Below are 22,029 nucleotides of genomic sequence, written 5' to 3'. Positions count from 1 at the left end.
GAATTTTAAATGGATATTTTTGTGCTAGGCTGCTGTCTGTGGCCTCTGTCGTGAAATATCCGGATATGATATCCGGATATTGGGACAACAACAAACCTGTTTCGGTAAAAATTCTATATCTTGAGCTACAGAGCTCCAAATTGAGTGTCGTTTGGACCTATGTGTAGCTAACACATAGGGATATAACCTTGTAAAATTTCATAGCTATTGGATAAGTGCTTTAATCTCAGTGTTAGTTTGAAGTCGCGTCTTGGTTGCTGGAAATTCAGTTTGCAGCAGTCACTTTGCGAAAATCATAACCGGAGTTATACAACTCTGATTGAGAAATAAAATATGTCGTTGGAAAGCTTAGGATGTCTAGTTTAACATACTAAAATATCAGAATTTTTGCTAAAGATTTGAAACTGCAGTATTAAAAATGGAACCTTGGGAGTGATATCTCGCGAAATGCGAAAACTGTATTTTGTCGCGAAATATCCGGATATGATATCCGGATATTGATATCCGTATATGGGCTTGGAGATATCCGGATATGGCCCCGACATATATCCGAATATTTTGGGTTTTCGAGAACAGTAACGGTATTGTTCATACAGAACAATATTATGGGTTTGTGGACCCTAGTGTGATGAAGTTGAACTTCTGTAATAATTAACTAAGTCAGAATCTATGTGATTAAGGGCTTGTGGCTTTGTGAGAAGCCTAAAGACATGAAACGTAAGAAAAAGCATTGTCTTTATATCGTATGCTTGTTGAGTAAGGTTGTTGATATTATTATTGATCCAAAACAGATTGTGATTCTGCTGTCTTTGGGCTTTGAGCTTGTGTGGACTCTTGGCTTAGGTAGCTAGCTTGCAAGGTAAGCTTTCGTGTCCTTGGTTTAGCCATTGTTTGTTCCACCATGTCCCATTAGGGGATGGTTATACGCATGATGTGTTTTCATGTATTGTTTTGCTGAAATGCTATTGAATTGTTAAGTGCAAATGCTATATGATATGTATGTGGTGTTCCGTCTAAACAGGAAGCCATGGGGTATTCCTGTGGGCGGGTACGCATGGGCTGGTACAACATGAGCTGGTATTTATGTGGGTAATAGACGTATTCCTGCATTTCTCTGATCAGTAGAATAATTATAACACACATGACATGAATATCTGTTGCATTGCACTGATTTTGGAACTTATATTGTTTAAACTGTTTTAGAACTTATATCGCACATGTAAGTGAGCTTGGGGTGGAAGATCCTTGAGGACCCTTTGTCTTACTGAGATTTTTTTTAGAGATCTCACCCCACGTTTGGGGCACCATTTCAGGTTCAGGTAATGCGGGGGTTGAGACCTCTAGCGGCAGGAGACCGGAGCTTAGCTGATATTGCTGTTTATATGCTGATTATGATTGGATGCTGGATATGCCTATTGCTATTCTGTTATTAGCTTCTTTGATTATGTTGTTGCTGTTGAGACTTTGTTGGCTTTGTTGCCTTATTTGGTGAGCATGGGGATTGTCCATGCCGCATTGATCTGTCTATGTCTTGTTTAGATTCGAGTTGTAATAATGTATCAGAATTGTGTCCGGACTACGTGTTGTAGTTTCGTGATTTTAGATACTCACAGTTATTTATATTATGAGGTATTTCAGTTAGTTGTCTTTTGCAATTATATACAGGCAATGTTTTATGAAAATTGATTAAGTAATCAACTTGGCTAAGAATAATGACGTCATAATTGAACAGAAAAAGATATTCTGCATTTTTAATTAAGCGTGGCTTCATACGATGACATGTTAACAAACCGCATGCATACAGGGTGTTACAATAAGCCTCTTGTATAGGTCCATAAAAAGGGCCATGTGAAGAGAAGAGAAAAAAAAGATGTGAGCCCGATATACTTTTATGTATGTGTAAGAGATAAAATTACTTCCAATGAAAAATATTAACCCCCTAAAAACAATGGGGAAATTGTTTCTTATGTTGCTGAAGAACAATTTTCCATTCTTGCAGAGATACATCAAAATTATCATCTTTTAATTATTGTTTTTTGGTTTAAATTTGAAGTGGGCTCCACCAAAATTTTCTCTCTGCAGTAAAGTCGCTCATTGTGCGGCAACAAAAGAAAATGTTTACCCAAAAACAATTGAGAGGTTTTATGTATCCGAGTACTACACTCAATCAGAGAAATCTAACATGAGTACCGTTTAATTATATAATTTATTGAAATAAATTTTATGTATCATGAGAGGTGAGTTTCACGTATATGATAAAACTATGGAGACTTCAGCCCCTCCCCTCTCAAAAAAAGAGAGAGCCAAAGGTCTGTCACCTTAAAAAAAATGTAAGCAACTAAATTTACGTTTGATATATATATCTAGCTATATATTTCACAAAAAGAAAGAAAAAAGAAACCAACATTAATTACACTTAATAATATTGCACACTCATATCACAGCTTGTAATTATTTCTTTTCCTCGATCGTATCAACCCTCGTAATGTTTTTTTTTTTTAAATAAAAAGCTACTAAGCTATATATGAATTTATAATAGTTATTATATTATCACACCATTTCGATTTTATGATTCACTATTTTTCTTTGTGCAATATGATTCGCTATTTCGTGGAGTTGACATAAAATAAATTGCCCACAATTTTTTTTAAGTTAAACCTTAATTATTTATATCGATTTGTATGAACCCATTAAATTTGGGATAATTTAATAAATTGGTAAATATAATTGGTTAGAAACAATGAAACATGAATAAAAAAAAAAATTCAGAGTGCTTTGGTTGCACCCGAAGTTTAACACACTAATTATATAAACTATATATATTATCAATGAATAAAATTAACTTATACTACTATATGAATTTCTAAAATAAAAAATAATTTATTACATATGATTTATTGATACTATTTGTCAATAATGAATTAAAATTAAGTTCTTCCTCTATTATATAAATTTCAAAAAAAGAATTACGTATTTTACGACTCAAAACAACACAAAATAGTCATTCTTTTGCCATTAGCTTAAAAGATTATCTTTCAAATTAATAACAATAATACAGTTATGATTTTTTTTTACATGTATAACTATCGTTTTAAAGTATCATTATGCTTACAGGGAGTTCATCAAGTAGATCCAATTATTACGAGAGTAAAAAGAACAAATATTGAAATACTGATAGTTGAATTATGCAATAATAATTAGGATTAAAACAAAAATGCGTGACTTTCTTTTATCATAATATAAAAAAAGGAGAATTTGGTGTTATAAATTTACGGCTATGTGCAGGGTCTATAATAAACAATTTTACCTTACATTTCGCAACAGAATGAATTGCAATTATAAAATTATGGCAACAACATCAACTATGTAAAATTCAATAGACCTCATACATACGGAACTTATCTATATAAAATTATAAATCACTGTACCCTAAAAAAGAAAAAGAAGAAAGAAGAAAGAAACAGAAGAAAAAACATATCTTGGGTTAGAATTTAGTCCTAATTATATGCATCATGATAATGGTAACGTGCAATGCACTCTTAAAATTGGCTCAAAATATACTTAAATCGGTTAAAACGAATGATACTCTTACAGTAAATAATAACAATGAATATGAGCAAACAAGAGAAAGTACTAATTAAATCCCATGAACTAATCAATACTCTACCACACATGCTCCATATAAACAATACAATTCTTTTTTTTGTTAAGAAAAACATTATTATTAGTCCTACTTAAACATACAGTAATTAATCGATATTCCCCTTCCAACATTCATACTTACATAACAGCACCAAGGTCAATTAAACAACATTGTACAATATAATCACAATCTAATACATACTTACATAATATTTATGTGAATAATGCCTAATTCTTACAATTTTGCATAATTCATATAAATATTATCATGAATGCACATATCATTGATTATATGATAATATATAGCACCTCTTCGCGATCAATAATCAAACACATGATCTTGAGCTACCACCGATCTGCTGCTGCAATGTTTGTTCTTCTGATTTTCCTGAGTGTGACAAGCCAATGATAACTGGGGTGTGTCCAAAGAACAAAGCAACGTGACCCATAAGCTTGTCTTTCCTAGAAAACGTAGTGCCACAGGAGCACTGCCACTTGGGGTCCCCACAATGCTTCTCGTGAGTCCTCAAATCAGAAAGCACCGAGAACTGTTTCTGGTTGCACCTCTTGCACACGTACATTTTGGGACAATGGCTTCTCTTGTAATGATTCTTAACACAAACCATTGACTTCAAAGGTTGGAACCTGGCATGCTTTTTGTTCCACCTACACCCTTCATGAGGACATGAATATTTCTTAGGCTTCATGCTATTCAAATAGCCACTTCCCTCACCCAAACTCATCCCTTTGTTTTTCATTGGGTTACTTAAAGCTGCATTTGTTTTGTACTCATCACCATGTGCTCTCATATGCATCCTCAAATTCGCATCACGCTTAAACCCTTTCCCACAAACTTGGCAAAAATGTGTGTACCTTGCCAACAAATCCGCAGCATCCAATTCAATTATATCTGTTTCATTCTCTGAAGACAATCCTTCTCTACTATTAATGTTGGCTTCACTAGATGCAACAGATGGATCATGATCCTTAAAGTTACAATTACTATTAGTACTATTGTTGTTGTTGTTATTATTATTATTATAGCCTTCAGAAAACCAATCCAATGTTTCAGCCTCAGAATTAGAAAAGAAACTTTGCCCTCTAATATCTAGGCCTATGTTACTAACAACTCCTCTATTACTATTATTATTAGCAAAGTTTAATTGATATGGTGGTAACCTATGATCACGATGATCAATTTGGTGGTGGTGGTGGTGGTGCAATTCTTCAGTGCAAGTAGTAGTACTAGTACCTGGTGTGGAACCAAGAGCCATCATTTGTTGGCAAGTGAACCTTATTGAAGTTGCTGCAACTATGATTTCCTGAATTGTGGAATTCATGGTGGATATGGCCAGGGAAGTTGATGACTCGGGTAGGTGGTTCTGTTGATGAGGAGAGACAAGAACACCCACGAGTGTCTGCACGTGACTAAGCTTGTCTTTGAGAACAGAAAGATAGAAGAGAAGGGAACTAGAGTGTGAACCTGTTGAGCCGCCACTACTATTGTTGTTTACTTCAACAGAGGGTGAAGCCAAATATTCGGTCACAGGAATCATCTGAGGAGCCTTTGGCATCATTGTTGAATGTTGATATCTTCTTTTAAGTAAAACCTATGATCAGCACTAATGGATATGTGATTTGAAACTATAGGTTTTTTCTTCGAAGATTGATTGGCTTTGACTTTGTTGATTCATAAAAAGACAGATATATCGATCATAGACAAGGGAGATAGATAGATATATATGGTGAGAGTGTTGTTTATATGAATATAGCAGAAGCAAACAAAAGATATTGTTTGTTATCTGGGTATTACGAAACTGTATGAGAAAGAGAGAAAAATAAGTCAACTGGGATCGATGTATGACTTGAAACTCATCCCCACTTAAGACCTCCCTTGCATGAACCCAATTTTCACACATTGCAAATTTGAGATAATATATGTATATCCAGTTTCGGTCACAACTTCATTGGACTGCGCCCACCATTATATTTTTACATGTTGAATGTTATAAAAATTGGTTAAATCCTTCTGCTTGTCTCTACTCTCTATTGGTTAAAAAATAAAAGAAAGAATTAGTTTTGTCGTGTATATATAACGCTTATAATTGTCCTTTATTTTTTTAATTTTTTTTTTAAACTTTGTGTTGTCAATATACACGCCCAAGGTTTGAAATGTTCATATGGACAATATTCTTTTATCATTCATATGACAGCGTCAATGCGTTTTGTTTTTGGCTTAGAAATCTATCAAACATGATGGTGGGCATGACATAACTTGACCCCGGCATATAATGACCACATACACCCTAAACTCATGCAGCCTAACTAGGCTAGATTTTATGGGAGAGATTCTTGCGTAATCCCTACCATTAAGTCAATTAAGTATGAGATTAAAATTAATTTGATTCAGGATAAAGGTTTTTAAGCGCATTATTAAGATATCATACTTCTTTTAAGTAATTGTTTTATTAGTCAATTTTTTTTAATAATTTAATACTATATGATCAAATCATAACGTAAAAAAGTAAAATAAAAATTTAATTAGAGTTCTCAAGGCTATCTAATATAACATTGTTAAATAAAATCATTAATATATATGTTAATACTTTACTAAATGGTACCAAAACATGCCATCGAAAGACTCTATTTAGACATAGATAGATAAGTTGGACAATTGTTATGATTTGATGTTACAGATGTGATGGACAATTGGTCAAATCTAGAATGGATCGTATATGAACGGTAATTGGAGTGGGTTGCTCTTCGAGAATTTCCTCATCTAGGATCTTGGGAAAGAAGATTAAGTTGGCCCTTGCAAACAACTTGATGCAATATCTTCATTTAAGATTAAATGTATTATAATTTTGTTAAGGTTAAACATGATACTTTTGCATATTTTAAAATCTATTACAAATTGAATTAATATAAAAATTTTAATAATATTATTTTTGAAATTTTATCTATATACAAAATACAAGGATTGTTGGAGAATAATATAAACCATTAAAAAAGCTATCACCTAATACCTTAAGATTTTGGGTTGAAGTGGTTCTTTACATGGTATCAGAGCTTCCGGGACCACTAGGTTACAAGTTCGATTCTCACCACCCCCACTTTCAAGTGGAATTAAGAAAAGCACAAGGCAGACCAAAAAAATGGGCTTGTGCAGCACAAGACAGACCAACAATGGGCTTGTGCCATATCCACGCTTCGAGCCCAAAGGACTCTTGCGTGAGAGGGTGTGTTAGAGAATAAAATAAAAAGCATTAAAAAAGGCCATCACCTAACACCTTAAGGTTGTAGGTTGAAGTGATTTTTTACATGATATCAGAGCTTCGGTGACCATAAGATCACGAATTCGATCCTCACCGTCCCCCACTTTCAAGTGGAATTAAATAAACGCAAGGTAAAATAAAAAATATTAGGCATGTGCAATATCCATACTTCAAGCCCAAAGTGCTCTTGTACGAGGGGGTGTGTTAGAGAATAATATAAACCATTAAAAAGGCCATCACTTAACATCTTAGGCTTTGTTTGGGAGTTTGGAGGGGAAGGGAAGAAGGGAGATCCAAGGGGGAGGGAGGGGAAGAAAGGGGAGGAAATTGGAGGGTATCCCCTTCCCTTATTTGGGAGTCAAAAAAAAGGAATGAGAGGATATGGAGGGTCAATGAGATACTTTTACCAATTTACCCTTTTTAAGAATTAATAAAATTATTATACTTTACAAATTAAATTAAATTAAATTTAAAATTTCTAAAAAAATTATTTATCTACTTTTCACAACACCAAAAAAGATTATATTTTCGATGAAATTTCTACGTTGCAAACGATGAATCGTCGGAATACTTTTCGTCGAAAAGCGACGGAACTTTTCAACCGATGAAATTTTTTACAAAAATAATCAAAAGTTTTGATGAAAATGATTTCCTCCATCAGATGTTTTAAACGAAAAAAGAATTCTTTCAAACATTTTGACGGAAAGTTTTCCGTTCAAAATTTCGATAGAAATGTGTTCTGATGAAAATTTTGACAGAAATTGTTTTGTTAGAAATTTTGAGAGAAATGTTTCATTCAAACTTTCGACGATATTTAGATTTTGTAAAGAATTTTGACTAAATATTTTTTCCGTCAAAATTTTTTTTCAAAATATTTTTCCGTCAAAAACTTTTACGGAAATATTTTCTGTCGAAATTTTTTGACAGAAATGCGTTTCGTTGAAAATTTTGATGGAAATATTTTTTATCAAAAAACTTGACGGAAATATTTTTCGTCGAAAATTTTCGATGGAAATGTATTTCGTTAAAAATTTTGACAGAAATTTTTTTTGCCAAAAAGTTTAACAATAATATTTTCGTCGAAAACTTTCAGTGAAATTTAAATTCTGTTAAGAATTTTTTCGTCAACAATTTTCGATAGAAATGTGTTTCGTTAAAAATTTTGATGGAAATATTTTTCGTCAAAAATTTCGATGAATATGTTTTTTTTTTGAAATATTTTGGCAAAATTTAGATTGCGTAAAGAATTTTAACAAAAAAAAATTTCGTCAAATTTTTTTACAGAAATAACTTTTGTCACAATTTTTTATGGAAATATTTTTCGCAAAATTTCGATGGAAATATTTTCCGTAAAAAATTTTGACGTAATTGTTTTACGTCGAAACTTTTCGATGAAAATGTGTTTCATCAAAAGTTTGGACGAAAATTATTTCATTAAAAGTTTCGACGGAATTTAGATTCTATCAATAATTTTGACTGAATTTTTTTTCCGTACAAAATTTATGTTAGAGATTGTGGCAAAATCTGGTTCCGTCTTTAATTTTGTCTTTAGTTTTGATGGAAATTTTTTGACGTATATGATTTTCATCAAAAATTTCATCACTATTTTTTGTGAAATATTTTTCGTCAATAAATTTTGTCGGTATTTGAGACTTTTCTAATAATATCGCATTTAAAAATGATTCACAATTATGTAATTTTAACATTTTAATGCTAAGGGTAGAAAAGTAATTTTTAATATTTTTCCCCTCAAACCCTCCAAATTAGGGGAACTTTAATTTTAAGAAGAAGGAAGGTTTTGGAGGGTTTAGTAAAAATCTCCAAACTCTTCCCCTCCTTTTTTTAAACTCACAAACAAGGGAAGGGCTTTCTAAAACCCTCCCTTCCCTTTCCTTCCCCTCCTAAAACCAACTCCCAAACAAAGCCTTAAGGTTTTGGGTTGAAGTGGTTCTTTACATGGTATCAGAGCTTCAGGGAACAAGAGGTCACTAGTTCGATTCTCACCGCCCCCACTTTCAGGTGGAATTAAGAAAAACACAAGGCATACCAAAAAAATGGGCTTGTGCAGCACAAGGCAGACCAACAATGGGCTTGTGCCATATCTACGCTGCAAGTCCAAAGGGCTCTTGCGTGAGAGAGTGTGTTAGAGAATAATATAAAGTATTTAAAAGACCATCACCTATTTACAAAAAGAAAAGAAAAGACCATCACCTAATGCGTGAGGGGTGGTCTAATGCACAAGGATAAATTAAATTTTAATACTTAATTATATAGTAATGCATAGATAATAATAAAATAATGTATATAATTATTTAAAGATAAAATCATGACACGCACAAGTGTAAATATAATTTCAGGCCATCGTGAAATTCAGACATCCTGCAAAATCTCTTTAAATTTGTACTTACTAATTATTGGATCTTTATTCTTACTAAAATTTTGATAATCTCTTTGTGCTAATTTGATTTTTTCTATTAAAATTACACATAATGATGTTTTTTTTTCAGACATTAGAAAATTTGATTTTTCCAAAAATTGGTATAATATAACAAATTTAGATAAATATAGGGTTTAACATTTTTGTTTTTACTATAGATTTTTTTTTTTGCCACAGTCATATAAAAGTGGGTGGATCCTATAAAGTTTTTCTTTCTATTCTTTTCATAATGGGAGCCATTCACTTTTATGAGAGTGTGACAGAGAAAAATTTATGCTGCAAAAGTAGAAACATTTTCCCATAAATATATTACTAGTGTATTACCCGTGCGATGCACGGAGGAAAAAGATCAAAATTTTTGTCATCCGTCGTGGTTGGTTAATCGCACTGTAAACCTTATACATACAAAAAAAATTGTGTTGCTATTTTGTTCTATATTTCATGTGAAAAAAACTACGGAATTGACACAGAATATTGCAAATATCAAACACAAATAAAGGTCTGCTATTGAGAGGGATCAATTATTTTTGCATACTAAAACATCATAATACACCATAATACGTTATACTGCACAATGTTAACATGAGGAAGGGATATAAAAAGAAAAATGCATATCACTCATAGTATAATAACACCAAGCAAATATGGAGTTAAAAGATCAACACTTACCAAATATGTCATTTCCTATATGATTTTCGTTCCTTGTGCCTGCGATATAGAAGGAAAAGACTCATTAAATAAGTTACACTAATATGTTAACAGACAAAAGTAAAACTATCAGAAAAAAAGAAGAAAGATGAGGATTATTTTTTATATAGGACAAAAAAAAAATGTTGTCTAAACGGGATTTGAGGGCACCTTAAGAAAATAAGCATATATGAGTCATATTTTGTGCTTACATTGCAAAAAATGCGTCTAAACAGAATCAAATCAACTACATTAATCTTTGAAATACTTCCTTCTAGACGATGTTAAAGGTACGATTTGTAACACAACCATTATCATCAAGTATCATTATTTTCAATCCTTGTTTGCTCTTTACTCGTGAAAGTGCCACATATAATTACCCATGAGTAAAGACGGGCCTAGGGAGATAAATGCTCACATGTGAAAGAGATTGTCCTTGGCTCTTGTTGATACTCATGGCAAATGAAACAACCAGTGGGAATTGTCTTCTTTGGAAATGTATTGGAAATGAATGACTTGAAGGGCTCATCGTCATTCTAGGGATTAACACAAATTCTCCGATATTGCTTCCGGTAAGAACAGTTCCTTCAACAACACAGTTGCCCAATCTTGAAATAAGCAATCTTGTGCCGTTGCATAAACCTCTTGACTGATCAATATTTCTCAATAGCATAACTGACACATTAACCTTCAAAATTAATTTATAATCAGGAATTCCGGAACAGGAGAAAGTATTTAAAATTTCAGGTGAGAACTCGTCATCTTCAATCTGAGAATTATTATCTTGTTTCAAGACATTATCTGAACTGAAATATGTCTTTTCTTCACCCGGAATCAAAGACATTAAGAACTCATTTATCATAGCAACATCTGTCAATTTAGGAGTTAAAATTGCACGTTCTCTGAAGAATGTAGGATCCTTAATATGATCCAAGAGATTCGGGTGCACAAAATCAACCAAATCTGACAGTGGATGTTCTGATTCCTCAATTAATAATCCATCTGGAATTGTTATCATAGATTCTCCATCAATATTATCTCCAAGATCACCATCTCCTATTTTAAGGAGCCAGTCAGAAAAATCCTTTATTTCAGCATAATTTTTAATCCCATTTCCAGTAGTATGTCGCATGTTCTTAGTCAAAGTCAATAAATGACAATGGGACCAAAGATGAGAAGAATTAATTGTTGCATTGACTATTTGTTGTCTGCTGCCATGAGGAATGACTGGTAATATTTGCCGAAATTCACCTCCCAGAACAATGACTTTTCCACCAAATGGCTTATCAACACATCTACTATCAGAAAATCTAAGAATATCTCTCAGTGTTTTGTCCAGGGCCTCAAAACAAAATCGGTGTACCATTGGGGCTTCCTCCCAAATAATTAACTTTGTTTTTGCTAGCAACTCGGCAAGAGGAGAATTTCAAGTGATATTACAGGTTGAATCTTCAGTGATATGAATGGGAATACGAAATCTAGAATATGCAGTTTGTCCTCCAGGAAGCAAAAGAGAAGCAATTCCGCTAGAAGCAACATTAAGTATAATTTCACCATTTGATCTAAAAAAGCGGACAGGGTATTCCAGAAAAATGTTTTTCCTGTACCACCAAAACCGTAAAGAAAAACAAACCCCCTGCATCGGCCAAAACTGCTGAGACGATGTTTTCATAAGCATTTCTCTGCTCACCAGTCATGGAATTTTTTAGTCTTTTATGCTCTTCCATCATAGAAAATCTGTCATAAAGTAACTCATCAAGCACCAAACTATTTTGCACATGAAGTAAAGATTCACCGTTGATGGGTAATCAGAAAGGCATCTCTCATTGCTTTGCAGTACCTTATCAATTTCAGCAAGTGTTGTGTTTTTTATGGACTCTTCCGTAAGAACTGCATCTGAATCCACATCAAACAAAAAGCATAAGAAATAAACAAAGAAAATGAAAAAATACAAAAGTAAAATAAAATACAAGAGTAAAATATTATCTGAAATGTAATTACTATATTATAGTAATTATCATTAGATTAAATCTGGGGAAAAAATAATCAAAGCAACCTATCTTTTTTTTTTCATTTGGACGGAAGAATGTATACTAATGAATTGCTGAAATATACACATAACACATACCTTGACGTCCGATGCTTTTCCTATGCATATAAAGGACATCGTCAAATAGAAACTTCCAACACTTTTCCCAAACATTTTCGGGTTTGGTCATGGAGTTGGTAAATAACAATAGAGCAAACATATATCGAAGATAGGCAGCTGACCCCCATGTACTTGCCTTTGTAATTGCATTAATGTACTCATTATCGTCGTCCATTTATTGTTCGCAAATCGTCATAACTCATACAACCCTTTTGAAAAGTAAGCAGGAGCCGCAAATAGGAATCTTCTCCATTATTAGCAGAAAATTGATTTATTCTTCCAATTAAAAATCCTTTTTTTCTTGGATGCCATTCCTGTGTATCTTCTTTGTAAGCAAAATAAGTGGGATACTCAGCATAAGTAAGATCCCTTCCCTCCGAATTTTTTTTGTTTTCTTCCATCCAAGACTCGAACATTGATATTCTAGATTTCGCCCGTGTCTTTACATCAGATATCGAAGCACTGTGACTAAAAACAATGTTCTTTTGATTAGGTAGATAAAATGACAATCTCTGAACAGTGGGGTATCTCCAATGAACATCAAATCCAAAAATTCTCCAAGCTGCTTCACATGCAGAGACATACCTATAAGAAATAAGCATTGAATCTTAGAATAGGTCAAAAAATAATGATGCACAAATATTACATAAAACAATTTAATATGAATTGAAATACCTGCAATCGTAAAACATTTTAATCTCGTCATTTGTGCAAGTGCTATGGCTAAATGAATTTGAATGATGGATCGCAGCTGTCACTCGATCATTTCCCTTATGAATATATTTAAAAAGATATTTTATGGCCTTGCTTTGACAGGTATATTCAACATTAATATGAGCTTGATATTTTAAAAGAAGTTTTGCATTATACGACACAACATAACGATTATCAAGTTCAACACCATTTTTGTTGACAACTGTACAATCATTATTTCTCTTGTAATGAGGGAATTCGTCATCATCAATAAAAGTACGGGAGCAGAAGTTCTTGGGAAATTTCTTTGAACAATTTCCATCTTTCATGCAAGGAGAATTGTAATTGTCAGGATCACAGGGGCCATGCATCATGTAAGTGTTGACAGCCGAAAACAGGGATGAATGGGTATCTTTATTAGGAATCTCTGCTGAAATCAATTTATCAATATCAATTCCACTATTTGGCTTGTCAGAAGGGTGCAAGAATAGTAGGATGTGAGCATGAGGCAGTCCACGCTTTTGAAACTCAATGGTACAAACATCTGTAACATTGAAACACACAAACATGTAAAATTAGTTAAATGAATATAATTAAAAGAAAAAAATGGTGGAATACAACATACATACATGCATTAACTCTTCCAAGAAAATGTTCCTTTCTTAAATCATTAAGCAATTGATCCAATTTGAATTTGAACACTCTGCAAAGTATATCTGGACGATCTTCAGGTTTTAGATTTTTAGCATTTAGGAACCGTGAAATTTTCGGCCACTTAGGATTGCATGTAATTGTAATAAAAAGATAAGGATACCCAGCCCAACGACAAATTGCAAAAGCATCTTTACAATTTTCAGTCATATATCTAGGTCCGCCTGTGAAAGAAGAAGGTATTATGATACGCTTTCCAGTTTTGGCTGCGGCATCTTCACCTCTATTAAATGCATGAATAACATTTTGGTACAAATCAGCTTTGAGATGATCTTGGTTATGACGAATGAAGCTTAGTCGTTCATGCTCAATCATAGTGTAAGCATCTACCAAGAACTGTTGAAAAAGTCTTCTTGAGTGATGGAGAATTTGAGACTCTCCCGATCTTGTTTGAAGTCTAAATGAAAAGAATTCTCTCATGCTGATAGTGGCTCTAGGTTTTGTTCTTCCACTGGATTCAATATTGCGCTGGACATCATCACGGTAGCCATCTTCACCGTAAGGAAATGACAAAGGATATTGCATACCAAGGTATAACGGATGTTGCACATCTAAGCGCTGCAAAACTCTATTTCGGGTTTCAACAATGATGTCCCTATCACCCATTGAGCCATCTATATCTCCAACAATCAAAGCAGCAACTTCGGATGCGGATGGAAGATTATAAACTCTTCCATCACTACTACGCCTTCGAATAAGCCTCAACCTGACACCATTCAAGATGTCTTCATTATATCGGTCTCTGGCATACCGAAAAGATTGAGCAATACTGTTATGTTCATCTAACATATCCTTCAAGGATTGAATTATATTGGGATCAAGCATATCTTCTTTGTTGGTGGAACTGCAAACGTAATATTAAAAAAAATGAGTGAGCTATTATAAAATGAATAAAAATATAATACATAAACGAACAAAGAAAAAAAATTGAATGCATTATGCCTTATAGAACCCAGTCTATGATCAACTTCATTCTCAGTATCGCATATATAAAGTTGAGCAAATTTTGGAGTCTGACAGTCAGTTGGCAGAAGATTGCCCATTCGATGATGAACCTGGCCACCTACTCTAAAACAGTAAGGCCCAGACCCTTGATTTACTAATGTATCCACTTTTCCTCCAAATGAGGTGAAGGAAAGTATCATGTTATATGCTCGAATATTTCATAAAAAATGGCGACTCAAGATATTATTCTTATCATGCAGTTGAACCAACGTTTCTGGAGCAGTTTTTAACAAAGGAAGTTTGACTTTTCCATTCGCACAGCAAAGACTAAACTCTGCTGCCTGGGCTTTACGATCTTTATGAATTCTCTCTTCATACCACATCAATGCTCCACAATGCTGGCAAACAAAAGTAGGATCTCCTACATCCGAATAGTCCAAATCTATTCAAATGAAATTATCATGTTAGATAGGCAATCATTTTATATTTATACAATAATGTTCACTGATACAATAAATAAATTAAAAAGATTACCATTTAAATCATACATCTTGTTGATATTGAGAGCATTTTTAAATTTATTACAATTTTTCTTCCGACCGGTCACGGTCTTGCAACGTATTCTAGCATGTACGTTATCTACAAAAAAGGATAAAACATAAAATAGAAAATACCGTAAATTAAAAATAATAGAATTATATATGATATATCAAAAAATATTTAAATATATAATAGAATAAATGTAAGCAATTTGTTATTGAGACGAAATAGAACCTTGACATGGATTTAAATGATTAACGTCTTCTACAATTGAAGGCGAAGTATTTGAATTTTCCTGCGTATTGTCTATTTCACATAGTCTGAAAAAAATATATATATAATATATATATTAAAAACTCCCAAGTAATAATTTTTATTTTGTCGTAAAGAATAAATGAGGAAGAAAAGTTACCTGGCAACTGGGGAGGCAGACAATGGAGAAAGATCTTGTACAGAAGAATTGTTTGTGTCGTTCGATCGAGAGGATTCAAATATTCTTCTTTGATAAAAAAACCAAAAAATAAAACTGACTTATAAAAAATCCCAATGCAGGATTTCTCTATTGTTGTACATGAATGAATGAAAAAAAAGAAGCTTATGTGACCATGGGAAATTCTGACCGTTGAGAAATATGTTTTACAGAAGATTTTGCCGTAAGTTTTGATGAATGGTAATCATATGGTCTGCTTAGAAAAAAAGAGAGAATTAATTTGCCTTAAAAAAATAAAATCAAGCGATATTTTAAGAAGTCCAAAATGATCTGCTTAATAAGAAGTATTACGAAAGAATTATTACTCTTATATTCAATTTAAAAAAAATAATTGACGAAGAAAGCTTACCTGCCAGCAGTTGAGGGAGAAAATGGCGAAATATTTTTCACGGAAGGATTTGTAACACCATTTGGGGTAGAGGATTCAAATGTTGGGCTTCGATAAAAAAAATTACGACTTATAAGATTATGAAATATGATTTCTTTTTGTTGTTCTACATGAACAAAGGACAAAAAAAAACTTACGAAACAACGGGAGACGCTGACCGTGGAGAAAGATAGCCTAGGATATATAACCTAGGATATATTTAGCCTAGGATATGCTGATAATGCTTTATATGGTTTGCGTCCTTTGGTTTTCCTACTAACTTATTCGTTTTCCCATAAAAAAAATGAATGTCAAGAGGCATACGTCCTTCCAAACCACATAACAACACTGCTTTAAAAGGGATGCATTTTCCAATACATAAAAAGGCTACACAATGATTACATGTTGTATATATAGCCTAGGATATAATGATAAAGCTTTATATGGTGTGCGTCCTTTGGTTATCCCACTAACTAATTCGTTTTTACATAATAAAAAAATGAATGCCAAGAGGCATACGTCCTTCCAAAAAAACATAACAACACTGCATTTTCCAATACTGGAAAATGCTATGCAATGAATTCGTCACATTCCAAAATATTTATTAAGAAATAGACTTTAATGACTATGTGATTGGATAGATGTTGGAAAATTCCTCGTTAAGCGTCGATTGAAAGCATCACTCATTAATTAAAAGCTAAAATAATAATTACTTGGAAAGTGAAACGTCATTTGAAATATTTACTTGGAAATAAGAACAACTTTTGCATTGAATATCAGCAAGCCAAAGGTTTCTTCACATATTTCTAAATGAAATGATAATGAGATAGGTTTGATTTCTGACCATTCATTCTAGTTTGTTGCAATTTGCCAAACGTGCACTGTTTTAAAAGTGATGCATATTCCAATACAAAAAAGGCTAAGCAATGATTTCGTCACATTCCTAGTTAAGCGTCGATTGAAATTATAACTCATTAATTAAAAGCTAAAATAATTTATTTATACGATATATGTTGATATTTAATTATATTGGTTGTTCGATTTAATGACTAAGAAAGTGAAACGTCACTTTAAATATTTACTTGGAAATAAGAACAACTTATGCATTGAATATTAGCAAGCCAAAGGTTTCTTCACATTTTTCTAAATGAAATGATAATGAGATAGGTTTAATTTCTAAGCATTTCGTTCTTGTTTGTTACCATTTGCCAAACGTGCAAATAATTACGTAAAAATCATAATGGCTAAGCAATTACCAATACCCAACAGTCTAATACATAAATTAAATATTTTTTTTATAGAAGATAGGTGCATCATCATAGACATTCCTGGATAAACTGGAAATAATTACTTTAAAGAAATTACAAACGATACTATTAAAAAAACCACATAGATAAGCAAGGAAATGGAAACCTTAAACAAAGACAGTTCATTATTTATTCTTAAGATAAAAACATAAACACTTAGAGTTCATCGAATGAAGCAAGTAGAAGCTCGATTGCACGCATCCATAAATATTCATCTTCAACAATACGACTCAATTCCTTGCAAGTCAGCTGAACGTTGTAGATGTCTACGAATGTATTATAAGCCACCCTTGCAAAAATCTCCAACAATAATTCGTATGGAAGAGATTTAAGAGAACTCTCTTGGCCATTCTCATTCTTCAAAAGCTTGTCAGACGAATGATCCATTGTTAATTATTCTTGTACGTAGCATTCTAATATATATATAGTGATAGCCAAGGAATTAAGTCGACGGCATGACATTTTACTATTTATGGTTTTAGAAATTTGTAAACACTTGAATTAGGTTTGACAATAGCATATAGAACCACAATTAATAAAGGGTATGTTTCCCTATGTATCCCTCTTTCATTCATTTATGCATCCTTTTGGAAAAGATTGCTGATAAAAAGAAATGATTACTGCTTTAATCTTGATGCATTTTCCAATACAAAAAAATGGCTCTAGAATGATTACATCGCATTCCAATACATGTTTAAAAACATAGACTTGAACTTTTAACATTTTTCTATAATCCCATTGGATTCTTTACACAGTTTCAATGCCCACAATTTGAATGGATGATTAAAATTTCTTGGACTATAATTTCCTTGCAGCCATTGATTCCCACTCTGTGTAAAGATACAATCAATATGACAAATACTGAACATACGTAACAATATAAAAAATGCAAGATGACAAATCTTTATAAAAAACAACAGCTCGAATAGCTCAGACACATCACAGAAGGATGTCCCAAACTACATCAGCTCAAATAGCGAATCACACCTTTTTTTGAAGTCTATAACAACTGGCACATTGGAGTCAAAAAGAATCTTTGTTGTATATTTGGTGTTTGTTATTCCAATTTTACCTTTACAAAAAAAACACAAAATAATTAAGAGAGGAAGATGAACATGTAGAATAACAGTTTAATAAAAAAAACCTTTGAAAGACTTTATCTTCGCAAGCTGGACTACTATCATATTCTGGGAGGACTGATTATTAGCCAAGAAGTTTTGCACTTCGTCCACAAAATGTTCCCATAAAGTACACTCCAGTTTGTGACCCCTATATCGAAGAGATTGCATGAAGTAATCCGATATCAAAAGATTACACATAACAACATACAATTATTCATTACAGACATATAACATCTATTTTACACACATAAAATTAATACATGAGGTTGCCAAGTTCTAAGACAATCATTTTGGTCTTCCTACCGGAGACAACATGCTCAACAACATCCCCAACTCTTGTGAGTAAACCAACAACACCTACGGAACAAATAATGAGTAGGAACTATTAAAACATGAGGACACAATAAGAATATAATTATATGACAGACAAAATATATTACCTACTAAATAAGGAGAGTTGGGTGCTTCCTTCTCAATAAGCTCAAAATCAACAAAATCAAAACCGTCGTCAGGAATAGAAGCATCAAACGTGGATTTCACATCAGTTCTCAAGTTGAAAGACAGACGATATTCATGCCCAGTCGGCCTGAACATATCGGCGTTCAATCCAACTCCAAAATTTTTCACGAAATAAACATCTCCTTCTCGAATTTTTTTGCGGACCTGCAAAGTTCCTTTAACAGTGGCATGTATTTTTCCACCCTACAAAAGAAACAAAACAAAAAAAGACACCAAAAAAAATGAACGACAATAACCAGCGAAACTTATATCAATGGAAAACAAAAAAAAAACACCAAAACATTCGAACGACAATAGTCAGCGAAACAATTACATGTTCATCCATCAGAATCATGTCCACATTATCATCAAAATTCTTCCTGTGAAAATTGGGAACCTTCCAACACCTAATCATCCTAACTTTAATCCCCCAGTCTTCCTTGGTAGGATTTATATCCTTTATAAAATCATACTTGGAGAACATCGTGGATGTTCAAAATGCAAACGAAGAAAAGAACTACAACAAACAAATAGTCGATCAAAAACAGTGAGAACAAAAAACGCATACGCAAGAGATGAGAAACGGGAAAAGCTAGAAGATGAAGTGTCTGAATAGTTAAACGAAGAAAAGAATTACTACAAACAAATAGTCGAACAAAAATAGTGAGAACAAAAAACGCATAAGCAAAAGATGAGAAACGTGAAGAGCTAGAAGATGAAGTGTCTGATAGTTAAACAAAGAAAAGAACTACTACAAACAAATAGTCGAACAAAAATAGTGAGAACAAAAAACACAGAAGCAAGAGATGAGAAACCTGAGGAGCTAGAAGGATGAAGGGTCTGAATGGTTTGAAGGTTTTTCCAAAAAATGAGATGATGAGTTTTCCATATTAAAATTTTTAAAAACCTTTCATCTTCCAATGCAATTTTTAAAAACCTTTCATTTCCCAATACAACAATTAATGATGGTGGGTCATTAATTAAAAGAAGAAGATTTTCATTTTTTTGTACACCAAGTCATTATTACGATTTTTTTTAAGTTAATGCAAGTGTGAACACACAGCTTTGGATGAATCAGAAGAGGACACGTCAGTGTTTTGGAGAGTCTCAAAGTGTGAACACAAAAAGGGTTTGCTTTGGTTTAACTTTAGTATATATATAGATTTACTTACTATGTTTGCCACCAAAACTACACCACTACTTTATATTTATCATCCAATATATATCCCTATCCTTTACATATTCATTGAGTTTCACCATTTATTTATTTTTCTTCTCTTCCTTCAAATCTTTTTCTTGCCCAATGAGCTACGCACAAATAGTGTCAGCTACTAGTTTCAATTATGAAATTAGCTGAACAGAGGTTGCAGAAACTGATCCATCCATTAATGCACCTCTGAAATTGTTCAGTAGATAGTAAAAAGAGAAATTTTTCATAGTATAATGATGTGACTTATGCCTGTGATAGTGATATCTCACTTACTATTTATTAACCCAAGAAAGAGCTTAATTTTTATAATTTTATAATTTTTTTTAGTCTATCTTTTAAAAATTCATTTTTCTTCATCGTCTCACTACAACGCTCATTTCCTCATTCTCCACGCTCTAACTCTTTATTTTCATTTTTTTCCTTTCTGGTCTCTCTTCATATTTTCAAACTCTTCCCCACCGTCATTTGTACTCTTATTTCTTTTCCTAAATCATTCACAAACACATTTCAAACACCAAAGTGAAGCTCCATTTTAATCCCATTCACAGACACCCATTTTAGTTCATTTATTTTTGTTCGATTTCTCACACCAACATCGCGCTCCCTTCGTCAACCTCATCGATCTTCGCCGCCAAAAAGGAGACATACCTTCTCGTCAGTTTCGCGGCAACCTTGTTGAGTGTCTCTCATCGTCACTGGTTTTGGTTTGGTCCCATTCGATTTCAGGTATGGTGTTCTGAAACCCTAACTTTAATTTTCTTTGGACTCTATATGACCATCTACCACCAATTTCTCATTCTGAGTTTCCTATTCTCTCACCTATCATTCTCCATCTCATCTTCTTCCATCTCCACATCTTCTAAACCCATAACGCGGTTTTAATTTTTTATTTTTATATATTTTTTATTTTTTTTTATTTTTTTCCCTTCTTACAGATTCAAATCCCTTAATAGGTAATACCCACCGAACTTGGAAACTATATGGGTTCGCTTTTTCTACAATCGACATAGATAACTTATCTAGTGAGCCCAAAACAACGTCGTTTTGGGAAAAAAAAAAACAAGGTATTTTTGTAATTATAATTTATTTCAAGGTTATAATAGTCTTTTTCATTATAATTTTTTAATTTTTCAACTCAAAACGACGTAACGACGTCGTTTTGGGAACAAATGTAGATAACTATCTACCTTCACTTTTAGAAACGTTAAAACCAAACTATATATATATGTATATATTTAATAAAAAAAAATAAACCATTTACACGTTTGATGTAATGATGCTCTCACATTTTTTTTTCTCTTCGGCTGTATGTTATTATTGAGTTACTATGGTTATTATTTTTGAGCTGAATACATAACTGAACATTGTAATCTGTTGGGGTGGATACATTCAATGTGTACCTATTTTTGAATATAAAATTATGCTGATGTGTGTGCCTATAGTGACTTCTACCATCTGATTTTCGTTGTTGTCTACCAAATTTATTGGATAAATAAGCATAAACGGTAACTATGTAATGACTATTGAAGTGCTTGCTGAATTAATGATGTTTTATCCAATGTCAAAAGCTTATTTGGTTGAGTTAAGTGGATTAATTTACATGTTTATTTTGGCTCATTATTCTTGCACACAGGCTAATCACTGGATAATAACCAATAGGCTTCATTTAATACACATGCTCATTGATTCTGAATAAAAATTAATCTGTAATTGTTCAATTTATATGATTATTAATTTGTAATTTGTGTTCCTTATATAACATTTTCTGCCACTTTATCATTATTTTCTGATACAACTCTTGGAATTACGCTGTCATGACACTGTATTTATTTTCTTAGTAAATTTTTCCTTGCTGACATTTATGGGTACTCCTTCTTTGCTGACAAATTTACCTCCATGTTTCTTTTATTCATTGATTCATATTCCAGTGAACAATGGCACCCAATAAAAATACGAA

At 32.7% G+C, this 22,029-nt stretch overlaps 4 protein-coding genes across 4 annotated transcripts; all 4 read right to left on the bottom strand.

Moving 5' to 3' along the window:
• Positions 1-3,968: 3,968 nt before the first annotated feature.
• Positions 3,969-5,219, bottom strand: LOC133314141 (protein SENSITIVE TO PROTON RHIZOTOXICITY 2-like). Its single transcript, XM_061515585.1, has one exon. It carries the CDS (start codon positions 5,217-5,219, stop codon positions 3,969-3,971), a length of 1,251 nt encoding a protein of 416 aa, XP_061371569.1.
• A 5,198-nt stretch (positions 5,220-10,417) lies between these two features.
• LOC133314139 (uncharacterized) lies at positions 10,418-11,407 on the bottom strand. Its single transcript, XM_061515584.1, has one exon. It carries the CDS (start codon positions 11,405-11,407, stop codon positions 10,418-10,420), a length of 990 nt encoding a protein of 329 aa, XP_061371568.1.
• A 60-nt stretch (positions 11,408-11,467) lies between these two features.
• Positions 11,468-14,739, bottom strand: LOC133314138 (uncharacterized). Its single transcript, XM_061515583.1, has 6 exons — positions 14,537-14,739; positions 13,513-14,438; positions 12,866-13,427; positions 12,396-12,775; positions 11,805-11,937; positions 11,468-11,642 (listed from the first exon to the last, which is right to left on the bottom strand). The coding sequence occupies exons 1-6, from the start codon at positions 14,737-14,739 to the stop codon at positions 11,468-11,470; spliced, it is 2,379 nt and encodes a 792-aa protein (XP_061371567.1).
• A 3,878-nt stretch (positions 14,740-18,617) lies between these two features.
• LOC133314137 (replication protein A 70 kDa DNA-binding subunit D-like) lies at positions 18,618-19,346 on the bottom strand. Its single transcript, XM_061515582.1, has 3 exons — positions 19,197-19,346; positions 18,805-19,066; positions 18,618-18,721 (listed from the first exon to the last, which is right to left on the bottom strand). The coding sequence occupies exons 1-3, from the start codon at positions 19,344-19,346 to the stop codon at positions 18,618-18,620; spliced, it is 516 nt and encodes a 171-aa protein (XP_061371566.1).
• Between the last annotated feature and the right edge of the window lie 2,683 nt (positions 19,347-22,029).

Source organism: Gastrolobium bilobum, unplaced genomic scaffold (assembly GCF_033153095.1).
Source record: "Gastrolobium bilobum isolate Gb01-03AN ecotype WA unplaced genomic scaffold, APGP_CSIRO_Gbil_v1 utg3818, whole genome shotgun sequence".
NCBI lineage: Eukaryota > Viridiplantae > Streptophyta > Magnoliopsida > Fabales > Fabaceae > Gastrolobium > Gastrolobium bilobum.
The sequence above is the reverse complement of the archived record's forward strand: the minus strand, read 5'-3'. Positions and strand labels throughout refer to the sequence as shown.